At 45.6% G+C, this 11531-nt stretch overlaps 3 protein-coding genes across 3 annotated transcripts; 2 read left to right on the top strand and 1 right to left on the bottom strand.

Moving 5' to 3' along the window:
- The first annotated feature begins 724 nt into the window (after nucleotides 1–724).
- LOC143010523 (uncharacterized) lies at nucleotides 725–6195 on the top strand. The gene is made up of 7 exons (XM_076162870.1): nucleotides 725–1088; nucleotides 2930–3077; nucleotides 3508–3651; nucleotides 4197–4325; nucleotides 4406–4657; nucleotides 4891–5016; nucleotides 5273–6195. Exons 1-7 carry the CDS (start codon nucleotides 940–942, stop codon nucleotides 5513–5515), a joined length of 1191 nt encoding a protein of 396 aa, XP_076018985.1. The 5' UTR covers nucleotides 725–939; the 3' UTR covers nucleotides 5516–6195.
- A 464-nt stretch (nucleotides 6196–6659) lies between these two features.
- LOC143010469 (putative alpha-ketoglutarate-dependent hypophosphite dioxygenase) lies at nucleotides 6660–8885 on the top strand. Its single transcript, XM_076162800.1, has 7 exons — nucleotides 6660–6773; nucleotides 7188–7370; nucleotides 7699–7936; nucleotides 8023–8114; nucleotides 8206–8345; nucleotides 8429–8533; nucleotides 8623–8885. The coding sequence occupies exons 1-7, from the start codon at nucleotides 6689–6691 to the stop codon at nucleotides 8701–8703; spliced, it is 924 nt and encodes a 307-aa protein (XP_076018915.1). The 5' UTR covers nucleotides 6660–6688; the 3' UTR covers nucleotides 8704–8885.
- Nucleotides 8886–9371: 486 nt separating this feature from the next.
- LOC143010444 (glutamine amidotransferase-like class 1 domain-containing protein 3, mitochondrial) lies at nucleotides 9372–11365 on the bottom strand. Its single transcript, XM_076162758.1, has 5 exons — nucleotides 11233–11365; nucleotides 10499–10611; nucleotides 10148–10319; nucleotides 9844–10045; nucleotides 9372–9751 (listed from the first exon to the last, which is right to left on the bottom strand). Exons 2-5 carry the CDS (start codon nucleotides 10604–10606, stop codon nucleotides 9559–9561), a joined length of 675 nt encoding a protein of 224 aa, XP_076018873.1. The 5' UTR covers nucleotides 10607–10611; nucleotides 11233–11365; the 3' UTR covers nucleotides 9372–9558.
- Nucleotides 11366–11531: the final 166 nt, after the last annotated feature.

Below are 11531 nucleotides of genomic sequence, written 5' to 3'. Positions count from 1 at the left end.
AACTGTGTACCTCTGCCTCCACCAGCCAGACTTTGTTTATCCTTCCCCCCCTGCAAGTCCAAACTCTGCTCACAAAAGCCCACTGTAAGGGGAAACTCTTATTTACGACAATTGTATTTCAGCGTGAATAGAAGTGCTGAGTCCTGACCTTTCACCTCTCCCCTGAGTGTTGTCATTGGGGCAGCTCGTAAGTGTCACACAGATTAAATCCTCTTTTTCTTCCCACCAGCAGCTTTGGATGTGGTTGGACTCAGCTGGGAGAGAATGTCTGGAGAAGGAGGTTGGCACATTAATGTTCTTAGTGTTAATACAAGCCAGCTTAGCCTGACTTAGAGGAACATAATTAACCAAAATCCTTTAATTCACTTGCTTGTCTCTTAGAGGAGCATGTGATTTACTAATTAACCTGTTACAACCCAATTCCAGTGGTGGGTAGAGTGGTGCATGCTGGGCCATGACCCTATCATTACTGGGTATGAATAAATGTATGCATTACTATTATCAATTACATGTCCTGCAATGTGTAATCACAGAGGAATTATGCATGTATCTGCTCAGCCTGTTCCTCAATTACTCATTATTACAGACAGAAACACACAAACCTACACACCACCTACACATACACACAGAGGGATGAGTGGGGTTTTCCTCTCTGGTGTCATCTTCAAACAACACAACTGACTAATTCTCTCTATGCAACAAAAGAAGCTGTGAGTGAGTTTTGGGGGCCTTCGCTTACATAAAGTTCAACCTCCCGTGTCACTTCCTATTCTCACTCTAACTCTGCATCATGTGGGGTTTGGTTAAGACTTGTTCCTCTTTCGCTGCGTTTCGGCTCTGACGACACTGTTTACTCTCCGGGACAAGCTGAGCTCGGCGGTGGGGCTTCAAACCTGCGTCTCACCGTGTTTCAGTGCCTGTGTCGGGATCGGATCAGTTATGGATGGAGACGTGTTGTCTTTGTCGTCGTCCTCATCATCCTCGTTCTTGCCGCCAGCAGCATCAGCAGCAGCATCGGCGGCGAGGGAGAAGAGTGACAGCAGCCCCCTTCAGAGCCAACAGGGACCCAAATCAACTGGAGACTTATGGTGTGTGTATGAATTTGTTTTTCCTCATTTCCGTTTCTACACACAGGACACAAACGAAAGCCTCACATATTGTTTCTCTAGTATTCTTTAATCTAATTGAAGCCACGGGTTATTTTGTGGCTTTTATTTTATTTATTATTCCATTGATGTGCTTGTGTAGAGTTTAATGCGACTCACGTAAGCAAGAAGAGGAATAAGGAGCGACGCTGGACTTCCCCATGACGTCGAGGACATGAACTGAAATGATGCTATTGATATGAATCATAATGTATTTCACAGCACTGCAAAGCTATTTCAGAGAAGTAACAAAGCAGAAAGGGTCCAAATATAACATCATACCCTCCTATTAAACTAGATCTGCATGTGTTTACGTGGTTACTTTCGCTTACAGACCCGTCATCGTTCTTAGAAATGTGGGTCGTCTTGGTAACCACAACCTACTCCCACGAACATGATAGAAACTTTGCAAACTTTCCACGTCTTTTCCCCAGATTGATGTTTCTTAGAGGGATGTTTGTCACCGGCACAGAGGGGGAGATCGGCCTCTCTGACGTCTGTCGAAGCTCGGTAACGTTGCTCGTATAGAGAAAGAGAAAGAGAAAGAGAGAGGAGATGTGGAACCGGTGGTTTGTCTGATTACACGGTGCTGAGTTGTCGTGTTTCCTCGCGTTGGCCATTAAAATTTGACTGAATGGCGTTTTGTTTCATTTTGATGGCGGAGCTTCAACTTCTGCCTTCATCCAGGCGCTTGCCAGACTACAGAGCCATTGGAAGAACTCACTCATTAGTGACAAACACACACAGACAAACAGACGTCCCTCTCTCGCCTGTTGAGCCCAGAGGGATTACAGATGAGGCACAGAGCAAATTTACACACATTCTGACTCTGGCTGAGCTTAATTTCTGTTATTTCTACTTCTGGGTGGACGTTCTATAGGGTTCACAGATGGTGCTCTTGCTCGCGTAGCATTTTGTGTTTAATGGGGTCCAAAACCTTCCTTTTGGTTAAATCCTTTGGCCTGAGAAAACAACTCTGTGAAATTGTGTAAGGCAGTTTTGTTCACATGGCAGGACACTGTTGGTAAGTGGATGAAAGCGTGTGTTTTGCGGGGGAGTTCAGCCTTGAGGGAGATGAGAGGTGATTGCAGATTTGTGATTTCTGGTTGCTGTTGGCTCTCGTAGCCTCCGTCAGTCTTGTAACATGTTTGTGAGGAGAAACCCTGAGGGCTACACGCAGAGTTTGATCTCCTTGGCGTGTTCCTCCATGAGTACAAACCCCACTGGGCCTTTACGTGCCTCTCTCCCTACCCACTGGCTTTTCCTATTAGCCAAGACCTCACTGCAGGCTTTTGTGGCACAAAAGCTAGTTTGACTAATTAATCTTTGCAAATATTTTCTCTTCTGCCGTCATTTGAGTCCAGAAGAAATCTACACTTTCCAGAGATCATTACCCCTTTGTTTCCACGGGCTACAAATATGCAAATACGGCGATAGTAAACAAAGATTTTGATTGGGTGGAAGAGCAGATGCAGGGAAAATAGATCCTCTGTGTGTGCGCGCATAATGTGATAGTGTGTGTGTGTGTGTGTGTGTGTGTGTGTGTGTGTGTGCGTGCATGTGTGTGTGTGTGGGTGGGTGGGTGCGCATAATAGCTCAGATTTGATTTCCTGTAAGTGCTCTCTATGCGAGTGGGTGTTCAAAAGGACCCTGACGTTCTTTAGCGTGTCCATGTGTTGGCTTATTACTGGAAATCCTCCTCTAATTCATCATGATTTTATTTATGGCTCCTCGTGTGTGTGTGTGTGTGTGTGTGTGTGTGTGTGTGTGTGTGTGTGTTTTAGGACGGAGGATGTGAGCCCTGTGGGACAGAGGCTTCTGTCTGGTGAGCAGGTGACTCTGATCACTGAGAGTATGAGCGTCACCTCCAGTGATCAGGAGAAACTGCTGCTCCTCAACAAGAACACTGAGCTCCGCCGCGTCAACAAAGAGGTGAGCATCAGCAGAAACCTGGCACACACACACTCACTCTGCTCACTCACCGAGCATTTGTATTTCTGATAGCAATTACATTTGGTTCTTTGTGAATTCCAGAGCAGGTCTGTGTGGGCGAGCTGTGAAGAATCAACATTAATGTAACATTTTTCACAATTACACAACCTTCACCTCCTGATTTTAATCAGACACTGCCCGATAGAAAGGAGGGATGAGGGAAAATGATTCTCTGGAGTGCTGTAGCGTTAAAGCATTTAGAGAGAGAGAATGAGCTCGTAGAGGAGTGGAGTAGCTCACCTCGCCGACCTGCGTACGCCCACACTGTTGTGGTGACAGTGGTGAGGACGACAGAACTGCAGGGTAACATGGTAACTGTGGTAGCCATGGTAGCGCTGATGTGATGTGTTGTTGGATGGTTGTGTTGCAGCTGATGAAGCTGAACGACGACTGGGACCAGGTGTATCGCAGCGCCACGTTCGGCCTGCAGCACAGACTGGAGGCTGTGGAGCTGGAGAACTCCACCATCAAGCAGCTCAACAACAGACTGCTGCTGAAAGTGGAGTGCGAGCAGGTAAAGACTGAACTCCTGCAATGAAACTTAATAACACCTAACACTAGATTAGGACATAATGTGTAAGAGAACAGGGGTAATAACTTCATAGAAGCAAGCCCACTGTTATCACCCTGTACGTACAGGAGGTGTGACAGCAGACCTAATGAATCTTCCCCACATAATTATCAGCACTTGTAGTTGGGAGCGTCAGAAGTGCCTATGAGCCTCATAAACTTGATTCAATCTTTCCCTGGCTCCTCCCTCGGTGAGGAAGAATCCCCAGCCGCGCCAATAAATCCTGCCGATTCTGCCTCCGATAAACCAGAATGTCAAAGGCTGCGTTCACACTGCAGCTATAAAGTCGCCCGGGTGCAATCGTTCCTTCATAAATGACATCGATCAGGTTTGACAGCAAAAACTCGTTGGAACCTGATCTGTTCATGTCAGATGTGTAACAGGTGTGACTTGAGTGACGTCCTGAGCAGTGGATTGTGGTTTTAGTTGGTAACTAACTGTGGTTATACGTTTGCTATTTACTTCTGCTTTTGCTTTTGGTATCCCAGGCAGCTAAGGAGTATTACCAGCAGGCTCTGATACAGGAGCTCAAGAAGAACCAAGACCTGCAGGAATACATCAGGGTGCTGGAGGCCAGAGTGCATCACACCAACAGAGAACACACACCTGCCAAACAGGTAGGAACCTCTGAGGGTCTGTTATGTAATCAGATTGTCCATTTGGATACTGTCTCCATGGTGACACTGTGTCCTTATAGGGCAGCCTGAATGCTGCGGTGCACAGCTCTGTCCCCTGTCCCACCGGCTTGGCTCCGGGTGGTCCCGCCCTGACGTCCAGCCACGACTCTACAGCCTTCAGCTCCCCGTCTTGTTTCTTCCCACCTCCTCCCAACTTGGAGTCGGGACTAGAGGGTAAAAGCCAGAGCAGCAGTGTTCCACTGGGAGAAGTGGAAGACTCCCAGCAAGAGATGCGGGAGCTAAGGAAGCAGCTGGAGGCACTGAGATATCAGGTGGGTTGTTTCTTAAACTACAGCGTGGACTTATGTTGACGTTCCATTTTGTTGTATGATAAGAGCAGAACGGATGTCAGTGCACTGTTGCCAGGGAGAGATGTTCAGAGGAAGTGAATAAGATGGTGAACTGCACCACCAAGTGGTCGCTTTATTCCCCCTAAATCTGCATGCTGATCACAGGCTGAGGCTGACGAGGTGCTGGGTGTCACACTGATGCTTTGTGTCAACAGACCCAGATTTATGAAGCCGAATATCAGACGGAGCATAAAGACCACAAACACACCCTGCAGGAGAATCGGAGGCTGAGGAAGAAGAGGGAGGAGACGCGCCAGCAGGTGGCGCTGCTGCAAGAGCAGGTGAGAGCAAAGTGACATGGGTATGTCACACACACACACACACTGTCAAAAGTGTGTGTGACAACAACATAAATGATGGTTGTTTGGTTACCTATAAACTTATTATTACAGCAAATCAGACAAACGGACCACGTCTCAGTGTATGATGGGTTCATATGGAGTGTATTAGCTGTTTACATGTGAAATTGTTGGACGAATCATTGAATTATCTCAAATTTGTATTTGTCCTGTTCCTTCCCTGCCTGTGTGGCTCCAGCTGAAGCTGTATGAGGATGACTTCAGACGGGAGCGCTCGGACAAACAGATGCTGCAGAGGCTCTTAAAGAAGTCAGCGCCAAGCAAGGAGCCGGTGCTCATCCACCGCTGTAACAACGAGCAGCAGCCACTAGAGGGAAACAACGGCACAGAAAGGGGAGAGCAAGTTTATTCACAGCTGCAAAGGAAGCAGCACCATCCACTGTGCCCCAAACACAACAGGGACAAAGGAGAGTCAGCCTGACACACACACACACACACACACACACAATATATGACGTTTTAGAATGTGAACTAATGAATATTAAAATCAATTGTTACTCTGAATTCTGAATATTTTGGAGCTGCTATGACCAGAAATTCAACACATCAAAAGACAACATGTATTATCCTTTAAAAATGAATTATATATATATATATATATATATATATATACATATTAAAAATACAAACATTGTCATATCAACAACTGATACTACATACGGGTTCATTTACAGGTTGAAGACTATTAAGACTTTGTCCAGTGAAATTCAATGAGTGTTTTTTTTAACAAATTAAAATAAAGAATCAATTATAATTTGTCTGCAGTTTAATTATAATGATAAGGAACGACATGATTGAGCTGCTGATGAGTGAACTGTTCGTCTGGTTGATCGAGCCAAAGCATTTTATACGTTTTCTTGTAAACCGGCACACCACAGTCAATGTTAATGTTTGATGTTACTGCTTCTGTATGCAGGTCACTGAACTCAACTGATACGGCTCATGTTAATGCAGTGATAGCTAACGTGGGGTTTTCCCATCTGTGCTGATCTCTGAAGCATCCTTGTGGTCAAAGACTCCTTCCTTAACTTTTTCCTGTACATTAAATGAAGCGTATTTCAGTTACATGTATTAATAAATGTGTTCAAAAGCACTTATATATATACATTTTTTAGCAATTTATTGAGAATGGTGAATTGATTGGCCTGGTTTGACAAACACACACAGATCAAATGTTTTTCTCCCCCTTGTTGTTTCCTGGCTGCTTCCAGCTAATCAGCCGGCACAGACAGGAGTGTTCTGGAAGAAACATGAAAAGAAGCAGTAAGGTGGTAATGATTTCCTCATTCTCTGCTTCTCCCCTTCATGCAGAATAATGATTCAATGTAAATACAGGCAAAGATTAGATTGTCCCTTTACTGGAATGTGACTGGTCAAAGAAAGCAAAGTTTAATAGGTGTGTGATGATTGGTATGACAAGTCTGATGGGAAAAGGTCATGATTTCCTTTCATGATGTCATGGCGTTTCCCTAGAGGCTATAACGCCATTGTTCTGTTAGGCCACACCTGACACATTATGAGCTCTTGCATAAAGTTATAGGTATGAGTCGGACACTCCAGACGTGGAGCCGCACAGTATATAAGCCTGGACAGTATGGAATTGTCATATTTCAGCCTTAGCGCTCACACTGAGGGAACACAACGAGACCAGAGAAGCAGCAACCCTAACCCTAACCCAGGTAAAGAAAATACTAATAACCATAATTGCTCATTAACAAAGGCACATTGTTGGTTTTGCTGGAAGTGAACACACAGTAACAGAAAAGTGAAGAGACTCATGTTAGTGCTCCAGAAAAGCACGATGGTGCATTGGCCGGGGTTATATTGGGCTTAAAGCAGGGGTGGGGAACCTTTTTCCTGTCGCGGGCCATTTTGATGTCGCCATCAGCCCGCAGGGGCCGTACTGAATTATGGGACAAAGTTTTTGTGGACAGGGTGGGGTGGGACAAAGAAGTGCACATTGTGAGCTGCCCAAAGGTGCTGAGATGTTGCCATCACACCAGCTGGCCCAATGGGATTTCTTCTTCTTCTCTGGAAATCTTGACGAAAAGCAGGATTAACCTGTTGAGTTCTTTGTCTTTCCTTCCACCTAGACTATATCCCACCACCAGCACACACACGAAGCAGCCAAGCAGACAGACAGAAGATGACTACGTCCGTGCCCAAACTACAGGAGACCTACAACCAGCAGGGCTTCCTCACGTCTCTGCCCGTGCTGAGTGAGACGGAGCTGAGGGAGGCAAGGAACGCTTTTGCCGAGCTGGAGGGGGAATTTGGTGAGTGACTGAAGAAGAGAGAACAGGAATGTGTGCATGTGTGTTTGTGTGTGTGAGTCTGCTTCATCTCCCCATGTTTAATGTTTAAATATTTAGCTTTTTATTTCCATATTGTCGTTTCTTAACTTGTGTTTCTCCTCTACATAACATAAGGAAATATGAGGCTTTTTACTCAGCAACACCAGACCTGAGAGCATTAAAATACCCATAACTTCAGAACATTTTCTCTTCTTTTTCAGGGATTTTCAACATGAATTAATTAATTTATGGTGCATTCATTAAACAGATTGTATCAACCCTCACTTCTGTCTGTGTTTGCATGTAACAGGTGAAGATTACACCCAGTACAGCCTGCACAATGTTCACCTCCAGTATCAGTGGGTGATGGGTCTGACCAAACACCCTCGCATCCTACAAGTGCTCCAAGACGTCCTTGGCCCTGACGTCATCCTGCTGGACTCCCGCTTCATCTGTAAATACCCAATACCTGCAAACCTGAAGGAAGATGGAGAGGAGGAGGAGGGGAGCAGCAGCCTGCCGTACGTGGCCTGGCACCAGGACATGAGGTGGGTTCAGAACCAACCAGGTGCAGAATCCTGAGTATGTGTCCCTGCTCGTATCTGATGTCTGAGCATCACTCTTGTGCTCGCAGGTACTGGGGTATCGCCGGTGGTCCGGTTCTGTCTGTGTGGCTCGCTTTCGATGACTCGCTTGAAGAGAACGGTGCCTTACAGGTCATCCCAGGTACTGCATCTCTCCTCCGCCTTCACGGTGTTTCTCCAGACTCCTCCCCTCTCTGTGCTGTAGTCCTGATGTCTGTCCCTTGTCTCTGTAGGGAGCCACGCCTCCGGAATGTTGCCTCATCGCGAGGCCGTCCGCGCCGGCAACATGCTGTCAGTGAACCAGGAGATCCCGGAGGAGCTGGTGGCTGCTGAGGAAGCCATACTCTGTCCCCTGTTGGCCGGGCAGATGTCTGTGAGTTGAGGATGACAGGGTTAATTTGACGTTTACGGGGAATTACAGGTGAAATGAATTGTAATTTCTATCTGTTTTCATAGATTCACGATGGCCTCCTGGTTCATGCCAGTGACCCAAACATGTCTGAGAAGAGGCGATGTGGGTTTGTGATCCGTTACGTCCCCACCTGTGCTTATCCCATACAGGTGAGAGAGACCTGAACCACAATGTGCTCCTGCTGTCTGGATTATAATGACACTGTGTTAACATGTTGATATTTCTTGTTCCCGTTCAGGATCCTGACCGTCCCAGAAAATTCCACGCCACAATGTTGATTTGTGGGACGGATCAATTCAACCATTTCTCCAACAAGTAGCTGCTGAATGTTGATGACGACTCTCCTGCAAACCTTTAAGCAAATCTTTCGTCTATTTATCATAAGAACTCTTTGACTCTTTAACAGTGCAGGAAAGCAATTATTTGTACTGATGTGTTACTGAAACTGTTTGTGTTCTGCTTTCTCCTGAAAATTAATAAAGTTTACTTCTCTGTACATAATATATGGACATTTTGTATTTTGTGACAAACAGAGATTTGGATTGAGCACAAATAAAAAGTTTCACTGACAGAGAATCACTGGCCAATCTCAACGTTTTAGTTTTTATAACTTTAACTTCACAACTAAAGTAAACTGTACATTCTGAATGAACAATACCTGGGATCGCCCAATAAACATGCAGAAGAAGGACAGAGGAAGAACCTGCAGAGGTCTTTGCACTCTGGGAGGAAAAGTGTGCCTATACAAAAAGCGGGAGGGATAGAGGGATTTTAACCCTCACCTTTACCACTTAACCACTACGCCACCCAGCCTAATAGACCGAATATAATTTCTACACAACAGGAGGGGAAGTAAAGCATCACTAAGCAACAGCACCTTTAAACCACATGCAGCACTTCCCCAGTGTGTGTGCCACTCTGCTTCAAAGTTACCGTTCACATTTAGACGGTTTATTGCGTAATCACTCAGTTTCCAGGCCACAATGGTTTGTATAAATATCCTTTATTTCAACACAGCAAGAATTTATACACAGTAAGTGCAGTTCTCAGATGACATCAACTTTATTGTACATTTAAAAACATCAAGACATGAATGAGAATATGTTTTGAAAATGGTTATTTAGATGAGTTTTGTACACAAAAACAAACATCTGTGGTGACATTGGTTCTTTATCTAAGCCAGTTTGAGCACCTCTGTAACCATGACACCAACTCCATCATACACTTGATGAATGGGGGCCTTGCACATGAAGGCAGAGGTGGTGACCAGCTTGTTTTTGACGTCCACGTGAACCTGGCCCACCTCTGTGTTGACGTGTTTGCAGCCCATCTCCTTCATGGTACCGGCCGTCTGAGCGTACGGCCACCTGACAGGGACGAGACAGAGGAAGTTAACCCTACGGTGCCAGCGTCTCAACACCCAACCCCAACACAAGCCCAATGTAGAACAATAACACACTTTTCACACTCTTTGTCCTGGCCCACAGTGAGCTCACAGCCAGGCAGAGCTTTGGCAGCCAGGACGGGGGAGATGCAGCACATCCCCAGAGGCTTCCCGGCCTTGTGAAGAGCCTTGATGATCTTTTCTACATCAGGCTGGATGGTGAAATCCTTGCCCTTTACAGCCCAGTTGCTCAGGTTCTTGGCAACTCCAAAGCCCCCTGAGCAAACACACACACACACACAAAATATTCCCTTAGCAGATAGTAAAACTGAGGCAAGGAAACCAGTGAGTGCGCATTTATGGCTTCAGTCTCCCTCACCAGGAATGATGGCGGCATCAAAAGCCGAGACATCTAACTTGGCCAGATCAGTGACATCACCCCTGGCGATGCGAGCGCTTTCCTGCAGGATGTTTCGTTTCTCCTCCGTAGGTTTTCCCTCGCAGTGATTGACGACGTGCATCTGATCTGCACTGGGAGCAAACATCTGCACCTGGCAGGGTTTAGGAGAGAAACCAAACATAAAAGAGGTAAATCTTTCTTGCTGTGACAGAAAAACCAATCAGGAGTTCTTGGATTTCCTCCTGTTGGTCTGGATAAGTGTTTGAATTAAACGTTGTGCTTTCAGTCTCTTTCACTTAAAGCTTCTTCAGTCTCTGTGAGTGCTCATACTTTAGCTCCAGCTCGACTCAGGTGGACCAGAACGGCAGACGCCTCGTGGACCTCGGTGCCGTCGTAAACTCCACAGCCGGACAGAATGACAGCGACGCGCTTTGCCATGGTTACTGCAAAACACACATGTACAAACACAAAGCTTCAGTATATCTAATCTGTGTTGAAGGCATTGAATCCATCTTTAATTACACATCAGCAGGTTCTGGCCCCATCTGTGATAAGGAACATACAGTATCTGAACAGCTGAGTCATGCTCATGTTCCCATTAAAAATGCACTTGGTGACAGAGGACCCCGTGAAGATTGGGTGGTGCTGTCAGATGTTGACTTAGTAAATGCAACAAAATTGATACACACCATCCTACAAATGTTTCAAATTTGCGATGTTCAAGGTGTGTAGTCGTCTTGCTTCTGTCTGCATTTAAGGTGTGTTAAGATAACCACCACCTCTCTCCCTACAAGATGAGGAGAGCGTGTTGCTTACAGGTCCAGACAGATCAAAATGGCACCTCGTCTTGCTTCCATGTAAGTGTGTCACTATGAGGTCGTGGAGCAACTTCCGCTTCAGTGTTTCATTAGAAAATGTGCAAATTCAATGTCAAAGCTACATTTATACATGACTCAATTGTAGTCTACATCTTAAGAGAGTCTACATCTTTATGAAGTACCATCACCCAGTTCATCTCTGACATCTCTCACAAAGATAAAGATAGTGTGGATAGATTCTCTCACCTGTTGCAGGTACGTAGACGGCTCTGCTGTGTGTGAGTGTGTGTGTATCTGTGCTGTCGTCCAGGTGCTGTCTGTGTGAGCGCTGAGATAGAATCTTTATAGTCTCACTGTCTCCTCCCACATGCTGACGTGACCATATCTTGTTCCTTCCGGGACGCAGGTAGTTGCACGTAACCCTGGAGCTGAAATGAGCTGAGTCATTCCTCTCAGTAACTCACTTACTTCTATATAAAAGAAAAAAAAAGATAAAAGCTGTTCATTTAGAATATATATAAATAAACTGTGTGTGCATCGTTTCA

This window comes from Genypterus blacodes, unplaced genomic scaffold (assembly GCF_046128005.1).
Source record: "Genypterus blacodes isolate CSIRO-AG114 ecotype Tasmania unplaced genomic scaffold, CSIRO-AGI_Gbla_v1 ptg000128l_1, whole genome shotgun sequence".
NCBI lineage: Eukaryota > Metazoa > Chordata > Actinopteri > Ophidiiformes > Ophidiidae > Genypterus > Genypterus blacodes.
The sequence above is the reverse complement of the archived record's forward strand: the minus strand, read 5'-3'. Positions and strand labels throughout refer to the sequence as shown.